Below are 23,775 nucleotides of genomic sequence, written 5' to 3' on the forward strand. Positions count from 1 at the left end.
AACACTAATCCAAAGAAAATGTGATTCTGTCCTTTTGCATTCAAAGTGTGAACAGAGTTTCTTTTACCAGGAAGTGTTTCAGGCCCTGTTGCCATTTTCACTGTATCTGAATACAGACTGATCATAACAAACCCATGAAACTCCCTCCAAAAGAGTGAATACTAAAGGCCCCGATATACTTCAAATGAAGTTCTTTTTCGTTCTTCTTTTAGGGGTAAATTGTAAAGGAGTAAAATGTGTTCATGTTTTCACCCGTGGAGATCTTACCTCAACAAACTCAAACACATGAAATGAGTCAGAGACGCGTTCCACTCGAATAAAGGCGGAGCCTCAGCGCACACCTCCTATTACATTACCGTCACTGAGCAATGGTAGTACAAAGGTGTTTTGCAGCTGGAGCGAACTTTTCCTGAAAGCCGTTTCGAACTTCCAAAAAGAACACAAAACGAACTTTGTTTTGGCCTGATTTTGTTCAAAATGACGTCACATCAGTTCATTCTTCGATTTCGTTTGAAGTATATCAGGGCCTTAATGAACATTTCAAAACTATCTCAATATATGTGTGTAATGATAATATCTATAAATCAACACATCTGAATTAAAACAAGTTGTTGACAAAAATAAAGACTCACTAGGAGTTGAGCGCTATTCAGAGTTTGCTCGGATTTTCTTCGACTTTTGGTTCTGCAATCTCCTTCTCATTACAATATCTTCACAGAAGAGGAACCGAATACCCTTGTCTGTTCTTTTTCCTACATGAACAGGAGCTGAACACACTAAACACACACATGAGAAACACTCGTACTGCACACAAACACCAGACAGAAACAGACACACCTCATAAGAAAGTTTGTTCAACAAACTTTATTCATTTCACAAGTTCACACTTACAAATGATTAGATAGAATAAAAAGTATGTGTATTTGGCGTGCTGCCTGGGGGAATGTCGTCCAAACCCATATTACTCTTTCGTTAAGATAGTAACCAGGCAAGTGTGAGAAGACGGGGTGGTGGAGGGATGCAGAAAAAACTGTCGAGGAACATAGGTGAGTCGGCTACGTATTTATAGGCCTTCTCTTATGCTGATTGGGTAGATCATTTGAATATGCTCCTCCTGAACTTTGTAAATAAAACATAATTCTGTGAATAATAATCTCCCACTGATCATAATTTACAGCATGATGTAAATACAGTTAGAGATTCATAACAGGAGTTTTGGTGATCCAGTGATCCTGTATTACTCTTCTCTCCTCATCTCAGTGACGCACCAGTGGGCGGAGCCAAATATGATATGATGTGGAAATAGGCATTGATCTGATTTGCAGAGGCTTTCATCACACTATTACACTATTACATATTACATAGAGGTTTTGAGCTCTGAAACTTACAGAATGTTTTTATAGTACAATCACTTCTCATATGACTACAGATAAAGGAACATTTGATTTATCAATTTATGACCCCTTTAAGAAAATTAGTAGCAATCATCCAAAATTTAATCTAAACTTGATGGTGTCACTATTACTTCAGGGAGTTTTTTTCTCTGTTTTCTGAGAAGAAGAGAATCAAACAATGAACAATCCTCTGTGAGTTTCTGCGGTTTTAAATCTTGTTTCAGATTGTCTCCAAACTCAGCAGTATTTTATTGTAATATTGTAGGCATCTCTATTTCCTCTGGGTGCTGCGAGTCCTTCCTCCCTGCAAAATAAAAGCATGGACTGACCTCTCGTATGTGTTTTTACCATGATTGCAGATTGTTCCAGATCAGATGAGTGTGAATCATCAGATTGTGTGAAGCTCAAACTCACCAGCTCTTCTTGCACAGATGATCTGAAGAAGAATCACAGTAGGAGCAGCAAACACTGCCATCTCAACAATAATCACAATCACTGCAGGAAACATGTGTGGAAGAAGAAGAGAAACTGGACATGACTGAAGTCAAGGGGATTAAACTATGAACAGTTATTGATGAAGCATTTACAGACTGACTGATAGTTTAATGGTGTAAAGCTGTCAGTAGAAATGAACGTGTCGTACCTCTGAATAATGATCCAGCAGTCACACTGACTTCAGTTTCTGATGCTGTGTCAGCTGGATCTGTGGATCACGTCTGTTAGTTCACTTCAACACACAATGACACTTAGAAACATCATCATCATCATCACAGAAATGATAAGTATGTGCTGGACCCTGTGTGAACTTTCACTTCCACTACCACCCACTGCGACGCATCAGCCAGTGTCCGAAGATTAGAGGTCAGTGCAGACCATCGCCACAGAAGAGGAGCCCCAAGTGAGTCTGACCAGGGCTGTGAGCCCACGACATCAGTGGCCAAGGGTATACTAGTGGAAATTGAGACAGAGGACTGACTGATGGACTTCAGCACGGAGGTATCGTCTCCCACCCTATCTCACCCCATTTCATGTTCTTCATCGCTGTTCCTAGACAGTACAATGGACTATTTGGACAATGAATGATCAGTTTCCTCTGAACTTTCACTGTTGTGTCTAGACAGCACTATGGACTATGCATTATACCTTTGTTCTCCTCGGATCGCCATCTGCCTCCTTCACCACCCTGCTCAGTTAGTCCTCCAGCCCTGCTTCTGCTGGAAATTTGCAGCCCTTCTCTATCTTCTGGGATGTCTAACTGTGTCATCATGCCTCAGGTTGAGCTAACTCCATCAGTGCCTGAACGAGTGGATCATGTGGCCAGGTGCGGATTAAGGTGGTCAGGGGCCCCTAGGCTGCTCTTTGTGTGAGCCCCCCCTTAATAATTATGCTTTACTGGAAAAATGTATTTAGTGCCATGCATGGTCCACATGCAAATAAGGATAACTGGCATACACACACACACATTGAGACAGCCAATACTACAGTTTTTCTTCTACATTCCTTCAACTGGTGGACCACCACAGTAAGACAATTACCACCACACCACATAGGTAAAATGGGAAATTGAAAATCATAATAAACCAATATACATAACCTAATCAGCGCACGCATAAAACTTGCCACAGCGCACCGGCAAACGTAATTATTATGAATGTGTAACTTAGTGAAAAAACAGGCGGAGACTGTCTAAACATTTTAATAATTTATTGATAATGTTTTCTGTTTTCGGGTGCAAAAAGACTACGATGCTGATTCGTCATATCCACAGTAGTGGTTGCGCCTTAGTGCAGGTTTCATTACATAATCTGAGAATATGTATTTTCCATTTGAATTGGTTCGATTAAAAGTAGACATTTATTTCTCAATATATTTCTCTGTGGGGGAAGTACGGTTCATGTTTGTTACATGCTCAAGTTCACAGAGATGGCAGAACGCGCGTCCTGGTTTTCATTTTACAAAAACACAACGTTTTCTGTTATTGTAAGTTTACGGAAATAAAAGTAGACCCTTTACAGTTTATATTACTCTTATCTGTATGACCAAAATGACAGAGTATTTTAAGTGATCGCACTGGCGCCTCCATGTCATACAGTGAGCGCGCTTTCCACACAAACATTTATTTTGCGCCTAATAGCGCACATTTATCTAGGATTAGGCTAACATTAGCGGACTTGTAAAGTTGCTACTACTTACATGTTTCAAGTGATAAGCCGTATTTGAGGTCGATGAATGATAGGTGAATGTTTGGATTTCTGGATCTCTCTCCCTCACAAACTGCGTGATTTCGCCACTTCTGTCTGGATCCAATGCCTTGAAGTATCAAGCCAATTTTGGAATTTTTTTTTTCAGGATCTTGTTCACATTGTTCTTTTAACCTTTGTATTTTCTGATTTTTGTGCTCCACTATCGTAATTTCTTTCAGACATTCTGCCACAATGTCGTCAATAGCAGTGACGTAAATGAAAATGATTGACATGATTTGATCAGCAGCTGATTGGACAGATTTGACCCAAATGTCACATCTATCCAATCACCTGCTTATTTATTTTCTTATGGGCCAATGTGGGTCTTTTTTTTGTTCGCGCTGAAGTAAATTTAAAATTATATTTAAAAAAAAATAAATCCGGGGCCCGTGCACACGTGGGGCCCCTAGGCTGCAGCCTAGGCAAGCCTGTGCGTTGTGATGTGGCTCCACCTCAGACCTCAGACCTCTGATCACCTCATTTCTACTCGCCCTTGTAGAATAACAGTGAATCTCTCTTACAAATACATAATATTCTAACAGATACTTTGGAACCATTTTCTTTAATATCTTTAACACCATCACTAGTTTTAAAAAAAGTTACCCTTTTTTTAGCTTTTAAAAAGCTAATTGTCGTATAATGTTCCTCTGGCAAATGCATCCGTGGGTGTACTTTCAAAATAACCCAACAAAACTTATTTTCAGCAGACTGCAATTTATGTTTTAATTTCTTTGAAATACCGCTATACCAAAAAACTGCAGCATAATCAAAGTTTGACTGCACTAATGCACCAGGCAACATTTTTAGAGTTTCCGTATTTAAATGTTATTAAATTACAAATTTTTGAGTGAGCTAAAGCAGCCATCTTTTCTCCAGTCAAATTACTATCCAAAACACAACCCAAATATTTTAATTTTTGTTTAGGTGTAATAATTTTATCTCCAACCTTTACCTCTAATCTAAAGCATTTTTTCAATTTAGCAGCTGAGCTAAATATTATAACTTCAGTTTTCCCCAAATGACAGTTTATTATGGCAAAACCACTTAAAGACACCTTCAGTTTCTCTACTTAATTCATATTCAATATCATTCTTCCTCTCATGAGAGACAATTATTGCTGCATCATCTGCATATAATAAAAGTTTATTTGAACGAGCCAAATTTAATTAATTAATATAACATATTAATATAACATTTCACATTAATACACTCCCTTCCCTTATGAAATTTCACTGAAATATTATCTAACCCTGTTGCTTTACTACTATTTATCAATTTCTTAAAAACATTACTCTACTTTACTTAGCAAAAAACCTCCCGGCATGACCGCTGTCAGGTGTCATGGTGGATAAACATTCACAATGAGGAGGAATGTAGAACAGAAGACTTTAAAAATACAATCCAGAAAACTAGGGAAACAATGGTGGTGCAGGCAATTCAGGGGGCCATGGTGGATCAGGCCCTTCAGGAGGCCATGGCGGATTGGGCTCCGTGGCCTTGACCTTTGGCCCGGCCATGCTGATCGGAGCCATATAGCCCCCCCAAAATATTTTCTTGGGAGGAGCTCTGGGCTTCTGGGTCTGAATGGACCCTGGAGCAGGCTTGTGGGTTGAAGCTGGCTTGTGGGTTGGAGACGTCTTGTGGGTTGGAGCTGGCTCAGGGACTGGAGCGGAGTCTGGAGCAAACTAGGGGGCTGGAGCCATCACTGGACGCTGGTCAGGGGCTGGAGCCATCACTGGACGCTGATGAGGGGCTTGAGCCATCACTGGACGCTGGTCAGGGGCTGGAGCCATCACTGGACGCTGGTCAGGGGCTCAAGTCATTGTGTGGGTGGCCCAAACACACGCAAATGTAAGCGCCAACACAGGCACCATGATGTCCTCTGTGAAAGGCGCGAATACAAAAACTGGAGCGGGCTCATGGGCTAGAGTGGGCTCAGGGGTGAGATCCATCTCGGGACTCGGGACGAAGGAGAGGGTCGCCCCGGGACTCGGGACGAAGGAGAGGGTCGCCCCGGGACTCGGGACGAAGGAGAGGGTCGCCCCGGGACTCGGGACGAAGGAGAGGGTCGCCCCGGGACTCGGGACGAAGGAGAGGGTCGCCCCGGGACTCGGGACGAAGGAGAGGGTCGCCCCGGGACTCGGGACGAAGGAGAGGGTCGCCCCGGGACTCGGGACGAAGGAGAGGGTCGCCCCGGGACTCGGGACGAAGGAGAGGGTCGCCCCGGGACTCGGGACGAAGGAGAGGGTCGCCCCGGGACTCGGGACGAAGGAGAGGGTCGCCCCGGGACTCGGGACGAAGGAGAGGGTCGCCCCGGGACGAAGGAGGGGGTCGCCTCGGGACGAAGGAGGGGGTCGCTTCGGGACTCTGGTCATGGGCTGAGGCAGACACTGGAGCAGACACAGGGGCAGGAGCCATATCTGGGCTCCAGGGCATACCCCTCATACTACACTAAAAGGCCTAAAGGCACAAGTGTTGAGACCATTACGGCTGAGGGCTCAGGCGTGCGGTGGCCATCTTGACCGAGGGCTCAGGCGTGGTGGCCAACTTGCGACAAGGCTCTGGAGTGGCGGCCATCTTGCAACAAGGTTCTGGGATGGCGGCCATCTTACAACGAGGCTCTGGAATGGTGGCCATCTTGCAACAAGGCTCTGGAATGGCGGCCATCCTCATCACTGCACGGAGGACTTGGGGATATGCTGGAGGATAGCAATGGACAGATCCCCAGAGGCAGTCCTCAGCCAGGATGGTGTTGTAACGGTCGGTTCTTCTGTCAGGTGTCATGGTGGATAAACACTCACGGTGAGGAGGAATGTAGAACAGAAGACTTTAATAACACAATCCAGGAAACAAGGGAAACACCATCAACATAAACGCAAAATACTGACTAGAACCGACAAAGACTGAGAGAGAAGCAGGGAATATATACAGGGCAAACAGAGGGGCAAACCAGGCAAATTAACAGGACACAGCTGGGACTAATGAACTCAATCAGGGTAACCAAGGGAACAAACTAGTGGCGGGAAAACTGAGGACAAAGGACATGTGACACAAGGAAACATAAACACAACCCTGACATCCGCATTTAGCATAATACTCCTTAACTAATTTATAATTAAATATACCAGTTTGTGCTGGAAACTCATTTACCAATTTTTCTGCAACTGTAGTAAAAAAATCTATTAAAATGATTTGCTACCTTTTTCTGATCCGATATCAAACTTCCATCTACTTTAAGGCTAATTTTAGAACATTTTATCTTAGTCTTTTCCTTATACCCTAAATCTCTTAATACTCTCCATAATTTTTGAAGATCCTGCTTCCTTTCACTAATCTAATCCTTTTTTTTTTTTTTTTTTTTTTAGCCTCTTTTACCTTATCTCTTGCTTCATTTCTTTTACCTTTAAATACCTCAAAGTTATCATTATTTATATTACTTTTAAAAGCCTTAAAACTATCATTACGCTCCTTAATTGCCTTTAAAATAATATCCTTCACCCAAGGTCCAGTCCTTCGCTTAATTCTAATATCCTTATAAGGTGCAACCTTATTCAAAACTTCTAAAAAAATCATCTTAAACCTATCCCAGGCCATATCCTCATCATCACACTGCAACACCTCAGTCCAATTAACCTTACTATGTTTTACTATAAAGTCTTGTGGACTGTATTTTTTGAGAGATCTCAGTTTTACTGTATTATACAAAATAAATTAAAATGTTTATAAATTGAAGTATCATGTTTTTGCATATCCGTATTTAAATCCCCCATAATTATTATCTCTTTTCCAAGATTAAAATTAGAAGCACTTGAAATCTCATCAAGTCTCTCATAAAAGTCATTTTGATCAGGTGAGCAATAGCAAATACCCACTAAAATCGGTTTACTCTTTGGTAAAAACATGTCCAGCCAAACAGCTTCAAAAGCGGCACTGTCCATATCTTTTCTCTCCTTAAACACAACATCTGATCTAATAAATGCACATACTCCACCACCTTTACGATTCCTATCGCATCTTATCAAACAGTTATTTGCTATATGTATCTCTGCATCCAAAATTGAGACATCCAACCATGTTTCACTGCAACCAAACAGAGACATGTTGGATTCCTGGCATAAATGCAGCAATTCACTTATCTTTGGAAGCAGACTCCTAACATTGAGATGAACCACTGCAATCCCTTTAAAGTACCGATGTCCCTCATTTTGTTGATCTCCGAAGTCTTTTTATCCCGTGAAAGCTGTGCGTCTCCTCAACAGACCCAGCCCTGTGCCTCAGTGTCCTTGAAGTCCTGCCACCTTCCTCAGATGTAGAAAGCACATCCAACACACCATTTTCCATTTGAATTACATCACTTGTTTCAAAACAAGGAAGCAAATCTCGCCAACAATCTGCTATAGCACTCCATTTCCCGGCAATTTCCGAATTCCGACTTTGCTTGACAGTCGAAACTCAGAGTCTCATATCAGAATTGCCCAAAATAATACCTTCAAAATTCCTCAATATTCCTCAACTTCATCAACTTCATCATATTCATCAATGGCCCAGGACATTGATGAATATCTCCTGACAAAAGGATTCATTTTTCTCCTTTTCATTTTTCCGCAGCGTCGTTGTTTCCTTGAACACTTCATCCCAAACGGTAAAATCAGCGAAATAACAACACTCTTCCCAAAACCAAGATGTTTATATCCAAATTGTGTTTGTGTTTCTTCTCTCAAATATTAAAAGAAACTTCATCCACTTCTTTCAAACAATTAAAATTAAAAAGAGTATGCAATAGTGAGAAACTGAACAGCAATATTAACACTCCACATCTGCCTGCTGCCATCTTTCATGAGATGAAAAAATCTTCTCCATCGGCTCTCTGTCTGCGCCCTGGGATCCATCGGCTCCACCTCCGTCGATCTTCCCCCAGTTGACATCAGCCTCCAAGCCACCTTGGCTCCTCCCTCCCTTGTCTCCACCTTGGACTGCCATCACTGTGCTCTGGGTCTGTGCCATCGGACGTCTACCACCATCGCTGCCGGGGTCTCATCGTCGTCCATCTGTTACCATTCTTCCACCACCTGCCATCACCATCCCTTCGCCATCTCCATGTCTGTTCTGCAAGTCTGTCATCTATTATCATTTTTTTTCAGTGTCAAGGTGTTGATAGCTTCCATTCTCCAAAAATAAATCTATTTGATGCTTTATTCATTCATAGATATTCATGGTAAGTGAGGTTCAGCACACTTGCCTTTCTAAGTTTGCATAAACATTGAAATGTGGAATATCTATGTATCAGTGGCGTGCAGTGGTGTTCTGAAATGAGGAGGCACATTTTTTATTTATTTATGAATCAATGGAAATTCATGCATTACTCTTAACGTTGACACATCTTCCTTGTTAAATGAACATTACATTACATCAAAATGTATTTTTTGCTATGTATTGATGACATCTAAAACATTCAAATGCACAAATATTGACCAATCCATTGAGGTTTCAACACTGAATTCATGGAATTATCAGGATCAAACAAGTGAAGTGAGAGACTGATGATGTGTGACAGTGATCATGTGATCATGAACCTTGTGTAGGAGCTGCTGCTGTAGTTTGGCTTGATTTCTTCTCAGAGTTTGAGCTGCTGACTGGAATCAGTGTTGTTGAATCAGAAGATGAATGTTCAGATGTTCATCTGTAGGACATTAACATCATATTTTACAGTAGTAATAGTTGTTTCTCACCTGAATACTTGACAGTGTATCTGACTGAGGTCTGGAGTTGATTTCTGAGAGTAAGCTGACATCTCCACTCTCTGTTGTCATCTTCATTCAGGAGTGTTGTAGTCAGAGTGATGTTACAGTGATACGATGAGAATAATATCTGATATCTGGAGTCTGTCGTCAGATCAACACCAGTCTGATTCACCCACAACAGATGAAGTCCCTCAGAATGGACCCAATAAATAAAGGAGACTGAATGCACATGACAGGAGAGAGTCACAGAGCAGCCTGGAGTGATCTCAGTCTGTGAGGATGATGATGATGATGATGATGATGATTGAGACACTGAAACTGAACACAAGACACAAATCACAGACTCTTCAATCATCATCTGAGTTTAAATGAAGAATTTGCCCATTTTAAATTGATCATATAATCATAAACTCACTGTTAGAATCTAATAATTCAACTTAATAATACAATTCAAGAAGATCTGTTCAGGTTGAGCGATCTAGCACAGAAAAGCTGGTACCAGGGTATCAAATGGAAGACTCAGACACAGAGAGTGCAGTTAAACCAAGATACAGTTTATTCGGCCAGAGGGTCAATATATATTTGAAAATATAAGAAGTGAAAATGACAACTCAGCATTAATACAATAAGTAGGGATTGTACAATACTCTAAGAAAAGCAACATGTTCTCTAAGCATGACGTAATGACTAGACAGAGATACTGAGACAGAGAAAAACAGGCACAGGATGTTCTTAGAATCTCACTATGGCCACTTTAAGACAGAATGTCTTACCCATTGAACATCCATGTGCATTTATATGAAAATAAGAATTTAGGAATTTATATTCATAGGAATTCATAGGAATTTATAGTGCAATTCAACTAATGATTTTTGAACTTTGCCTATCCTATACACAATCACTGTTCCCTTCTGGCGTGCTTCTTTTGGTTTTGTTATATTTACTAGGGCAGTATCTAGAGGTCTTGCCAATAATCTGTTTTGTAATGATAGCCACACATCTACTGCACCTTCTGGTGGAAACAGATATATTATGACAACTTTAGCAAAGATAACGTTTTCAAGTGGTAGACCGAGGTTTGATAGTGCTTTTGATGCTACTTCAAACCACGTTTTTCCTTGTATTACTGTCCACTCACGTAATAGGTCCGATAAGGACATCAATATATTTCGCTTTGATATATTTTGAAAATTCCGTTCTTTATTGTGAACAGGTAAAACACAATTCTATCTGGGTATGGTCTCTGAAGTATTATGTTTTCCAATCTTGGTTCTGACTCTAGGGAACTTTTAATTAAGTGAACAATATTTTCGCCGAATGCTTCGACAGCTTCTATGAATGAACACTGTATAAAACTCTCAAGCAGCGGTACATCCATTAATAAGAATTTGGCCCTTAGTGCATACAGGGTTGTGTAAAGAGTTAGCACTGTTTGACTCAATGGGCCATATATCTTCTCGCTTTGGATTACCCCCACCTCACTATTTGAGGTAGTTCTTTTCTCTGCTTAATCAGTGTTTTTCCTCCTCCCTGTTAGGCAGTTGTCACGAATGTGGCTCCCGTGCCTCCTCCTCCGCACCACCGGAGGGAGCCATCACCTGAGTATTGACTGGTTTCCATTTGGACTACATTTCCCATAGGCCCTCATTCCTGGGACTGATTGCACACACACCTGCACCTCATCACACTCACACTATTTAAGTCACACACACACACACACTCATTGCGAAGTCTTGATTTGCCCCGGTGATCATTACTGAGCGTTTTCTTGTGGACTGTTTTTCTGTTGCCGTTGGACTGTTTATTCTCTGTGATTCTCTGCCACCTGCCCTGATCTGTGCCCGTTTACTGGACTGTGTTAGCTCGCCGCCTGCCCTGATCTCTGCCTGTGACCCGACTCTGTTTGTCTGCCGCCTGCCTCGACCATTGCCTGTCCCTGTTTATGTCTTTGCCCTTGCCCCTGTCTGCCTTGGTGATTATCTTAATAAAAGCTGCAAATGGATCTCCACTCTGTCGACTCATCATTACAGAAGACTTCGCCAACTAGCGATCCAGCAGCAATCATGCAGATCTCCACCGAGCTGTCCGCCCAAGCCAACCAGCTCGCGGTTCATCAACACCAATTGAATCGATTGACTTCCCTTACTGAGGAGCTGGTGAAAACTCTGCAGAGCTTTCGATTCAATGCCGCAGAGGCCGTCACGCCACCGCCTGCGGCCTCCGCCAGTCAGGCCTTCACTGCCGCTCGCGCCGTCAATCCACGCCTCGCACTCCCGGAGAAGTTAGACGGGAACCCCGCAAAGTGTAAGGGATTTCTTCTCCAATGTTCTCTCTTCGTCAACCAGCAGCCATCTCTCTATTCCACCAAGTCCAGTCAGATCTCCTTCGTATGCTCCCTGTTGACTGGTCGAGGCCATTGGATTGGGCCACGGCGGTTTGGCGCGAGGATAGTTCCGTGTTACCCACCTTCTCGGCCTTCCTGCAAAGCTTCAAAGAGGTCTTCGAACACCCGGAGGGAGGCAAAAGCGCTGGGGATCAATTGCTGTCTCTGTGTCAAGGTAAAACCACAGCTGCTGATTATGCACTAAACTTTTGAACCCTCGCCGCTCAGACGAACTGGGTCGAGGACACGCTGAAACTGCTGTTTCGTAAGGGGCTGTCTCTGGAGCTGCAAGCCGAGCTCGCATGCCGCGACGAGGGAAGATCGCTTAACGAATTCATCGAACTAGCCATTCACATTGACAATCCTCCGTTCACGACGCCCTGTTCATCTATCCACTCTGACCAGCCCCGCATCAGAACCCATGCAGCTCGGGTTCACCCCGCTTCATCCAGAGGAAAGAGAGAGGAGACGACAGCTTCATTTGTGCTTGTAGTGCTGTCAAGCCGGCCACATCAAGATCAACTGCCCCATTCAACCCAATCCATCTAACCCGAAAGTGGTGAATTCTCCACTTTCCACCGTTTATTCCTCTAACTGCCTCAAAATTCCCATTCAAGTAACTGTGAATGATCAACGAATAACCACGCACGCACTTTTGGACTCTGGGGCTGCGGGTAACTTCATGTCAGATACATTCATCAGTGAACACAATATTACACTAATGGACTATAACTCTCCATTGACAGTGGAGGCGCTAGATGGGAGACCCATCGGTGGAGGAAGAGTGGCGCATATCACCGCTGAACTCGCTCTGCAAGTGGGAGCCCTTCATCAAGAGCTCATTCAATTCTATGTTATCCACTCCCCCAGCAATCCTGTCATCCTTGGTCTCCCGTGGCTCAGAACTCACAACCCGCTTATTTCCTGGAAGGAGGGCCAAATCGTTCAGTGGGATGCCACCTGTCACGAATGTGGCTCATGCGCCTCCTCCTCCGCACCACCGGAGGGAGCCGTCACCTGAGTATTGACTGGTTTCCATTCGGACTACGTTTCCCATAGGCCCTCATTCCTGGGACTGATTGCGCACACACCTGCACCTCATCACACTCACACTATTTAAGTCACACACACACACACACACTCATTGCGAAGTCTTGATTTGCCCCGGTGATCATTACTGAGCGTTTTCTTGTGGACTGTTTCTCTGTTGCCGTTAGACTGTTTATTCTCTGTGATTCTCTGCCGCCTGCCCTGATCTGTGCCCATTTACTGGACTGTGTTAGCTCGCCGCCTGCCCTGATCTCTGCCTGTGACCCGACTCTGTTTGTCTGCCGCCTGCCTCGACCATTGCCTGTCCCTGTTTATGTCTTTGCCCTTGCCCCTGTCTGCCTTGGTGATTATCTTAATAAAAGCTGCAAATGGATCCCCACTCTGTCGACTCGTCATTACAGCAGTAAGGTGAATCTATTTTTGAATTGGAGCTTGCCTGCTCTCCTGTAGGACAGTGCTTTATTCTTGAAGTGCGTATCCACTGCGGTTGGTAATCTGTCAGAACTCCTGTCCTGGTTACTGCGATCGCAGTGGCTGGTCCAAGATACCTCGGTTCTCCCACCTTCGTTGGTTTTAAGCTTTTGATCAGCACACTTTGTCCTGGAACAAAAGGGTGAGTGGGGTTTTCTGAGGGAAGAGGAAGACACAGAGAGACATCGGCACATATGGAATTAAGTTTCTCAATGAGGGAAGTTACGTAGTCCTTTAGCATCTTCTTTCACACACGGGAATGCTTCTGGCCACTTTGAAAATCGATCCACAATTACCAAAAGATATTTCAAATTGCCTATTGGTGGCATGTGCGTGAAGTCAATCTGCACATTCTGAAACGGTGCTTGCGGATGCGGTAGTGTGTCATGTTTAATTGGTCTGTGTGGATTTACATGTGCACACGTAAGACATGAGTCTAGAATGAGCTTTGCAGTTTTGTGTACATTTGCAATACAATACAATTGATTGATTACTTGTACTACTTTTGCACAACTTGTGTGTGACAAACCATGGTAATGTCTGATGAGGATTACTAATCCTAACTTTTAAGTGCTATTCTTCCTTTTTCATCTCTCATGATACCTTCCTTATCTGGGGCACAGCCGTGTTTTCCCCAGTGCTCTAAGTCAGCCTGTGTCAGTTGACTCTGCAGGATCTTAATGTCAATATCAGGTATATTAGTTTTATGCACAGTCATAGTTACCTGACTCTGGTTACCCATATCGAACATCGGTCTGATTTGGGCCTTCGCTGCTTCTTTGGCTATTTCATCTGCTTTTCTGTTCCCTACGGCTTGTTCGCCATCCCCTGTTGCGTGACCTTTTACCTTTACTATGGCCACTTCGGCAGGTAACTGTACTGCCTTAGTTAATTGTCCTATTAAATTCGAATGAGCTATGGGTTTTCTATCTGCTGTTTTGAATTCTCTAGCTTCCCATGTTTTGGCAAAGTGATGTACCACCCCCCATGCATACTTTGAATCAGTGTCAATTGTTACACGTTTTCCTGCCATCAGCTCACATGCTCGTATTAATGCACCCAATTCAGTAGCTTGAGCAGAATTGTAGTCCAAGGCAAAAGCCTCTATTATCTCTCCAGTGTCTGACACCACTGCATAGCCACAAAGATAAACCCCATCAGAAGGTTTTGAACATGACCCATCAACATATACATTCTCCCCCCCATCCAGGGGCGAGTCCAAAAGATCGGCCCTGGAGGAACATGAGGAAGTCAATTCAATGATACAATCATGATCTGTAGAATTATCTACCATGTCAGCCATACCTATGACTCCTAACAACGCAGGGTTAATAGACACTGTTGGCTGTATGGTCAGGTTTTTGGTGGCCAGCAGGATTGCCTCGTAACCCGAGCATTGTTGGGACGCTGTCATATGTTGTGTTTGCATATTATGCAATATGGCCCCTACCTGATAAGAGATATAAAGGATCAGCGGATGCGATAACACCATTCTTTCTGCCATCTGTACAACCATAGCAGCCGCAGCTACAGTACGAAGACATGCTGGCATACCTGAAGCTATATTATCTAATTTCTTAGACAGGTATGCTAATGGTCTATAGGTGGACCCATGCTGTTGCAACAGGACGGCAATAGCTACCCCCTCCGCCTTGTGGGCATGAAAATGGTAATTTTTGCTGTAGTCGGGGAGGCCCAAAGCTGGGGCCATGGTGATGGCCTGTTTCAATGCAGTGAAGTGCAATTCTGCCTCTTCTGCCCAGTTTAAAAGCGTACTTGGCAGAGCTTTATGATCAGTCAGGTTCCTCAGGTGCCTGTCATGCACCGCACAGTCCAGTATACAGTACACAGTCCAGCCCCAGAAAACTTTGATGCTGCTGTATAGTTCGAGGGGACTTCATTTTTCTGATCATCTGTACCCTATCCGTAGAGATTGCTCGTAGACCGGGCATTATAATATGTCCCAAGTATGTCACTTTGGACTGGACCCACTGAAGCTTGTCTTTAGAGGCTTTAAAGCCGCTTGGGTGAGCACATTGCAGATGATGATGGAGGCCTTTTCGCAGTCCTCTTTTGTATCCCCAGAAACCAAGATGTCGTCTGCATATTGAAGAACGCAGACTGTAGAAGGTAAATCAGTCATTTTGGCTAATGTCTTTTGCACTGCTGCCGAGAAAACGGCGGGCGAATCAATGTAGCCCTAAGCAAGGCGTGTCCATGTTAGCTTTTTACCTTGAAATGTAAAAGCTAAAATGGGCTGAGTATCTGGATGTACAGGTGCTGGTCATATAATTAGAATATCATCAAAAAGTTGATTTATTTCACTAATTCCATTCAAAAAGTGAAACTTGTATATTATATTCATTCATTACACACAGACTGATATATTTCAAATGTTTATTTCTTTTAATTTTGATGATTATAACTGACAACTAAGGAAAATCCCAAATTCAGTATGTCAGAAAATTAGAATATTGTGAAAAGGTTCAATATTGAAGACACCTGGTGCCACACTCTAATTAGCTAATTAACTCAAAACACCTGCAAAGGCCTTTAAATGGTCTCTCAGTCTAGTTCTGTAGGCTACACAATCATGGGGAAGACTGCTGACTTGACAGTTGTCCAAAAGACGACCATTGACACCTTGCACAAGGAGGGCAAGACACAAAAGGTCATTGCAAAAGAGGCTGGCTGCTCACAGAGCTCTGTGTCCAAGCACATTAATAGAGAGGCGAAGGGAAGGAAAAGATGTGGTAGAAAAAAGTGTACAAGCAATAGGGATAACCGCACCCTGGAGAGGATTGTGAAACAAAACCCATTCAAAAATGTGGGGGAGATCCACAAAGAGTAGACTGTAGCTGGAGTCAGTGCTTCAAGAACCACTACGCACAGACGTATGCAAGACATGGGTTTCAGCTGTCGCATTCCTTGTGTCAAGCTACTCTTGAACAACAGACAGCGTCAGAAGCGTCTCGCCTGGGCTAAAGACAAAAAGGACTGGACTGCTGCTGAGTGCTCCAAAGTTATGTTCTCTGATGAAAGTAAATTTTGCATTTCCTTTGGAAATCAGGGTCCCAGAGTCTGGAGGAAGAGAGGAGAGGCACACAATCCACGTTGCTTGAGGTCCAGTGTAAAGTTTCCACAGTCAGTGATGGTTTGGGGTGCCATGTCATCTGCTGGTGTTGGTCCACTGTGTTTTCTGAGGTCCAAGGTCAACGCAGCCGTATACCAGGAAGTTTTAGAGCACTTCATGCTTCCTGCTGCTGACCAACTTTATGGAGATGCAGATTTCATTTTCCAACAGGACTTGGCACCTGCACACAGTGCCAAAGCTACCAGTACCTGGTTTAAGGACCATGGTATCCCTGTTCTTAATTGGCCAGCAAACTCGCCTGACCTTAACCCCATAGAAAATCTATGGGGTATTGTGAAGAGGAAGATGCGATATGCCAGACCCAACAATGCAGAAGAGCTGAAGGCCACTATCAGAGCAACCTGGGCTCTTATAACACCTGAGCAGTGCCACAGACTGATCGACTCCATGCCACGCCGCATTGCTGCAGTAATTCAGGCAAAAGGAGCCCCAACTAAGTATTGAGTGCTGTACATGCTCATACTTTTCATGTTCATACTTTTCAGTTGCCCAAGATTTCTAAAAATCCTTTCTTTGTATTGGTCTTAAGTAATATTCTAATGTTCTAAGATACTGAATTTGGGATTTTCCTTAGTTGTCAGTTATAATCATCAAAATTAAAAGAAATAAACATTTGAAATATATCAGTCTGTGTGTAATGAATGAAAATAATATACAAGTTTCACTTTTCGAATGGAATTAGTGAAATAAATCAACTTTTTGATGATATTCTAATTATATGACCAGCACCTGTACATGTACGGAGAAGATTGCCGCGCAGAGATCTATAACGGTGAAGTTTTTATGCGTACATGGAATTAAATTAACAACGGTTCGAACATCAGGTACGATTGGTGCCAACGGTGTTATTAACTGTCAGTTCCTGATATTCCCACAGAGTTAACTACTTGATTAGACAGAGGACCCTCATAATGTGTGGAGGTCATTGAATTTACATCCGCTCCAGAATCTAAAAGGAATGTTTGTGGTTGACCGTGCACCATTAATGTAATATAAGGTAAATCTTCACTATGGTTTGAAAATTTGAGGGTCATCATTGATAAATTGGAACTGACATTTCTCTGTGGGCCTCCCTATTCTGTCTTATTGTGCCAAGTAGTAGGATACATGCTAGCTGGTGGTTTACTTCTCTGCTGCTGTGGCTTTGCCCACCGCTTCCTCTGCAGCTGAATTTTCCATTCTCTACAATCACAGCGTATACGACCCTCTCGCTTGCAGTAATAGCAAATTATTGCTGGGCTTCTTTGTTGGACCAAGGGTGGTTTCACTTCTGCTTTTTGATCATACACTTTCCCTTGAGTTCTCTGACCTGTAAACATTGCGGTCTCAGTCTTAATTGTGAAACCACCAGACGAATCTAGTTCCCTAATTCGCTTCCCCAATCCGTCTATATCCATCTCAAAGAGATGGGTTGTTGTAATTCTGATCAGCTGCGCCTGCTTTGACTGCATATTATTCAGGAAGGTGTTTATGAACAAAGCCTTCATTTCATTATTCATTGGCAGTTTAGACTCTTCCACCCATGCCTTCTTAAACCTAATGTAAAAGTCTGAAGCAGATTCTTTAGGTTTCTGCTTGGTATTTGCAGCGAATGATAGGTCTTGTCGTTTACCTATACGTTTATCCAGGAAAGCTCTTAATTGTTTAAAGAAGACATCATGGTTTTCAGTGTCTTCCCAGAAAAACACATGTGGCATTGCAGCCGTGCCCGTGCCTGTTGTTTTATCATTGTTACGACTCAATGTTGGCATTCATCAATTAACATTGATTCAGTGACATCTCCTTCCAATGTTCTTAGCAAAACTGCTTTGTAATCTACCCCAGTAAAATGGACATATGTGCGTTTGCAAAACAGTCACAAATTTACCAGCGTCTTGGAGAGGAGGCAAACTTTTGCATATTGATTCCATATCAGACATTTTCAATGGTTTCAAAGATATCGCATTTCCAGCTCTTAGCCAAACCATCGCATTTTTTCTAGGCATTTCGGCATTGCTATCCTGTTTCACAACTTTTGAATTATTTTGCAATGTTTTAGATTTCGTCACAGACGGCGCAGAGGGTTCTGGCGCACAGTATGGTGGTGGCTTCTCTATTGCAGGGCATTTGTTCCTAACTACATAAGCAGCCACCTGTTTCTTTTCTGGCCCCTGGTCCCAAACCTTTTTCATGTCTTTCCATACATCGTAACTTTTTGTCAAATAATCATACCGCCACGTTGGGTCACCCCATCCTTGCTTGACTAGATGTTTAGCCAATTGCATATCTTCCTCTGTAAATGAACCCTCCCGTGGATATGGTGTTTCAATTTGTGGTCTCATTTGCTCTGACCATCCTGCCATATTACTGACGTATGGTTCAGTGTAAAATCCCTGATTATTTCTGAACATGAAATCAACTGGTGATTCCCACAGTAGTGGTCTTGAGACCGAACCCCCCATCTTCCACTTTAATGTGTTAGTAAATGTGTGCTAAAATTTTTTATTTTTTTCTGTACTCAATTGCCCAACCTCAATTGCTGTACATGTATCGTATTGCAACCAGTGGGTGGTTTAGTCCTATTTAGGCTCACACAAGACTTTCGTCCTGATCGCCTCGAAACCACCTTCTTTTATTTGGGTGTTATCTAATTTTGGGCTTTTGCCTAGACAGTCCAGCGTTTGCCAAACTGCTTTCGGGTCGCCCCTAAAACACCTTCTTTTAGGTCACAATATATCAACATGCAATAACAATTGAAATTATTTTCATCAATATCAAATATAAAAAAAATTTCTTCGAAAGATAAGGTATGCTGCCGTGATCTGAAGTGCAGTGTGATCAGTACTGCACCTCCAACCACCCCAGTTAATAGCTAATAAAAGCTACTGTTGCCAGCCGAAGTGTCACAACAATGGAATCGTACTTCCACTAACAATTGGTGATTCAACCAAATCACATTTCCACGCTAATAGCTAATTAAAACTACTGTTGCCAGCCGAAGTGTAACAACAATGGAAAATGAATTCCACTAGCGACTAGTGATTAAAACCTCGTTTTTTTTTTTTTTTTTTTTTTTTTTTTACGAGATGTTTTAACACAGGATCCTACAGGGGCAAGTGTAACATATTTCCTTCAAGAAATATCCAAAAACACTTACCCCCTTTCTCGTAGGTCCTCCGATCCCCGGCGTGCTTTTTCTCTTTCCCCAGTTCTTAGGGAGTATCCCCCCTTTCGCGGACGAGCCCCCAGCTGTTAGAATCTAATAATTCAACTTAATACAATTCAAGAAGATCTATTCAGGTTGAGCGATCTAGCACAGAAAAGCTGGTACCAGGGTATCAAATGGAAGACTCAGACACAGAAAATGCAGTTCAACCAAGATACAAAGTTTATTCGGCCAGAGGGTCAATATATATTTGAAAATATAGGAAGTACACTACTCTAAGAAAAGCGACATGTTCTCTAAGCATGACGTAATGACTAGACAGAGATACAGAGACAGAGAAAAACAGGCACAGGATGTTCTTAGAATCTCACACTCACCATGAAGAACATGCAGATAAACACGTGTATCATTCCTTTCTTTTTGTAGTTGTCCATTCACATCTGTCCATTGTTGGCAGCTGTATAATCCATAATCTTCTTCTGTGACGTTCTTGATGTTCAGAGAGCAGTCAGACCCCAGACTCAGTCTCTCATGTCTCTCTGTGTCTTTATTCTTTATCCCTAAACCAATTAGTTCATCTGCCCCTGAATGTCTGGATATGCTATAGTAAATCCAAAATGTTGACTTACAGTCAGAAAGAGCATTATTACAGGGCAGACGGACATTTTCACCAGAACTGATGAACACATCAGTCTCATTCACTCCACTGGTACCTGAAACACAATTTGAGTGATCATTATGATATAGATTAATAAATACAAACATAAAACATACCAGCTAAAAAAGCAGATTCAAATCATAGTCTTTTTTTTTTCCTCATTAACACAAACATCACACTCTCCAGAATAAAGTATTTGTCTTGATCAGAGAGCTGTTGAAATCTCTGAATATGAAGATAATTGTTGATCATCAGATGTTTGAGTGACTCTATGTCCAGTATCAGGAATAATACAGTATGATCTGTATGTATCAATACACAACTCTGAGATCACAACGTGAATGTGTGCAAGAATAAACTGAGCATGTTCAAATCAACTCTTTCCAGACTAATTCCACTAAATGTCTTTAGAGAAAATCCAGATTTCTTTACCTGTGAGAAGTGAAGAGAGAATGATCAGTCCCAGCAGACACAGATCACACTTATCAGCCATTTTCTGTTTCTGTCAGTCTTTCTCTTCATTATATAGTTACAGCTCCTCCTTTAATCATCATCAGCCCCTCCTGTGGTTGTGAACTTCCTCTGATCTAAACTGAGTGTTTATTTCTGACACTAAGATACAGCTCTGCATTTCACTGACAGTCACTAAAGTCAAGACAAGAAGTGATCAGAAAGATCTCTGCTGTGAAACTGTGTTTAATGTGAAAAGCTCTGGAACAGAAAGTGAGCTGAACTGGACAGTGACATCCAGAAACCAACCAACTCCATGAGAAAGGATTGTGTTTGGCACTGAACAAAGTGCTCTGAATGAACAGTTCCACACAAATCAATATAAACATATTTTTCCTCTCATTGTAGCTGCTGATTTTTTGAAAACACAACATCATCATAATGAAATAAAGTAATGTCTAAGTGACCAGATTCAGTGATTCAGTCATTTTTGTCATTTACACAATCTTTTTTTCATCACATCACTACCACAATTTTAAAAGGGTTTGTTATTTAGGCCAAGTATCTAAGTAACCAAATTAGCTAACTAACCACCAATAAGTGAGTGGTAAATGCTTTTTTAGTGCAATGCAGAAAAAAAATAATTCATTCTTAATAATATGATATTAAGCAGTAATATTAATTAATACTTAACTAATGCACAGATAATCATGAGTTAATGTATGACTGTATGAAGAAATAAACCATTTATTAATGATTACTACATCAACAACTAATGAAGATTCTGATCAATAGCTTCAGAGATACATAAATTGTTATTAATGTATTTATTCCTTAATTACCTGTAGTATTAACTAATAGTGTAAATTCATGTGTTAATTACCAAAGTGGTTCAAAGCATGTACTTCAACTCCCAGTTGTTTGCTGTAATTAATTATTAGCTAATGTTTTGTAAATGTATTGTGACATGTTGAGGCACATGACTGTTAACTGATTCAAAATGAATTCAAAACCCATAACCAATAACATATTACTAACAATTAGTTGATAGTCGTGCCTCAACAAGTAAAGTCACAACATAATGGGTGTTTCCATCTGTGTGTTGCTCTGTTCACTGCCTTCACATGTTCACAGGTTTTAGCATGAAAACATTATTGTAATGAAGCGGAGGACTCGGGGAGATCTATTTGCAGCTTTATTAAATACACGTTGTTGTACAGGCAGGGGTCAAATATCAGCAATATCAGTGTCGGAGGCAAGACGTAGTCAGTGACAATACCAGGCAGAGGATCAGGACAGGCGGCAGACAAGACAGGGTTAACCGGTAAACAGGCAGAGATATCACAGGGCAGGCAGCAAACAGGAAACAAGGTGATCAGGCAGTCCAAGGTCATTCACGGGAAATAATACACAGGAATAAACGCTCAGAAATGTTAGCCAGGGCAAAACAAGACTTTGCGAAGCATTGTGGGGCATGAAGGTCTTTTATAGTCCGGGGAATATGGATCAGGTGGGAGTTTGCAATCAGTCCAGGTACGGGGTGTGGGAAATGTAGTCCATGAACAGTTAATACTCTGGTGAGGGTGCCCTCAGGTGGCGATTGGAGGGAGCCACAGAGACCGAGGTCGTGACAGAGCCCCCTCCCTGCGAGTGGCTCCTGAAGCGAGGAGGCGGACGACGCCGGGGTCTTCCACGAGGACGAGGGGCTGGACGCTCCGGATGGGTCCTATGGAACTCGGTGAGGCTTGGGTCCAGGATGTCGTCAGCATTGACCCAGGACCATTCCTCTGGGCCAAACCCCTCCCAGTCAACTAGGTATTGCAGGAGTCTGCCCCGGCGTCTGGAGTCCAGCATCTCGTGAACTTGATAAGCCTCCTTGCCTTCCACGATGAGGGGAGGAGGTCTCTGGTCACCGGTCCCCTCTAGGTTCTCCTCTCCTCTCGGACCACCTGCGGGCTTAAGCAGAGAGACATGGAAAGTGGGTGAGATACGGTATTCTGGAGGTAATGCAAGACGGTAAGAAACTGGAGTTATTTGACGGATGATTTTGAATGGACCCACATACCTGGGACTGAGCTTTTTACAGGGGAGTCGAAGACGGAGATCCCTGGTTGACAACCAGACCCGGGCGGTAACCAGGATGCAGCCGGCGAATGCAATCAGCTTGCTCCTTTTGACGCCTGACCGCCCTCTGTAGGTGCACGTGAGCCCCGTTCCACACTTCCTCACTCCTTCTAAGCCATTGGTCCACGGCCGGGAGGTCGGTGGGTTCGCCAGACCATGGGAACAGAGGAGGCTGGTAACCCAGGATACATTTGAAGGGCGTGAGTCCAGTGGCTGGCTTCTGGAGCGAGTAGTGGGCGTATTCGGCCCAGAACAGATACCGACTCCAGTCGGACTGGTTCAGGTGGCAGTAGGAACGGAGATAGCGAATGAGTTCTTGATTCAACCTCTCTACTTGACCGTTGGCCTCAGGGTGATAGCCGGACGTCAGACTGATGTTTATGTTGAGTTTTTGGAAGAAGGCTGACCACAGACGTGAAGTGAACTGGGGACCTCTGTCAGAGGCAATATCTTCGGGGAGACCGTAGAAACGGAATACGTAGTTGCAGAGATGCTCTGCGGTCTCAAGGGCGGTTGGTAGCTTAGGCAGAGGGATGAAACGGCAGGCCTTCGAGAATTGATCTACCACGGTGAGTAAAGTGGTCTGTCCTTGAGAGTTGGGTAGGTCGGTGATGAAGTCTATGGCTATGTAAGACCAGGGGCGTTGTGGTATGGGTAAAGGGTGAAGAAGTCCGGCAGGTAGTTGACGGGGTGATTTCGTGGTCTGACAGATGGCACAGTTGTGGAGGAAAGTGATGACGTTTGACTGTAGTGATGGCCACCGAAACCGGTTATTGACGAGTTGGATGGTTGCCGCTATGCCTGGATGTCCAGCACTGGGTGATGTATGTATCAGCTGCAAGACCATTTGACGAAGAGAGGACAGTATGTAGGTACGTGTTGCGGGGCAGTTGGCAGGAGGTGGTTCTGTCTGGTGAGCGTGAGTGATTTCTGTCATAATGTCCCATTGGATGGGTGCGAGG

At 43.0% G+C, this 23,775-nt stretch overlaps 1 protein-coding gene across 2 annotated transcripts; it reads right to left on the reverse strand.

The window, feature by feature from the left end:
* Positions 1 to 849: 849 nt before the first annotated feature.
* Positions 850 to 20,785, reverse strand: LOC127508174 (uncharacterized). Of its 2 annotated transcripts, XM_051885903.1 has the most exons (7): positions 20,672 to 20,785; positions 19,959 to 20,294; positions 9,367 to 9,696; positions 9,211 to 9,270; positions 2,038 to 2,097; positions 1,809 to 1,889; positions 850 to 1,698 (listed from the first exon to the last, which is right to left on the reverse strand). In XM_051885903.1, the coding sequence occupies exons 1-7, from the start codon at positions 20,730 to 20,732 to the stop codon at positions 1,643 to 1,645; spliced, it is 984 nt and encodes a 327-aa protein (XP_051741863.1). In that variant the 5' UTR covers positions 20,733 to 20,785; the 3' UTR covers positions 850 to 1,642. The 2 variants fall into 2 exon arrangements, with proteins under 2 accessions (XP_051741863.1, XP_051741865.1); XM_051885905.1 differs by lacking the exon at positions 9,211 to 9,270.
* Between the last annotated feature and the right edge of the window lie 2,990 nt (positions 20,786 to 23,775).

This window comes from Ctenopharyngodon idella, chromosome 3 (genome assembly GCF_019924925.1).
Source record: "Ctenopharyngodon idella isolate HZGC_01 chromosome 3, HZGC01, whole genome shotgun sequence".
NCBI lineage: Eukaryota > Metazoa > Chordata > Actinopteri > Cypriniformes > Xenocyprididae > Ctenopharyngodon > Ctenopharyngodon idella.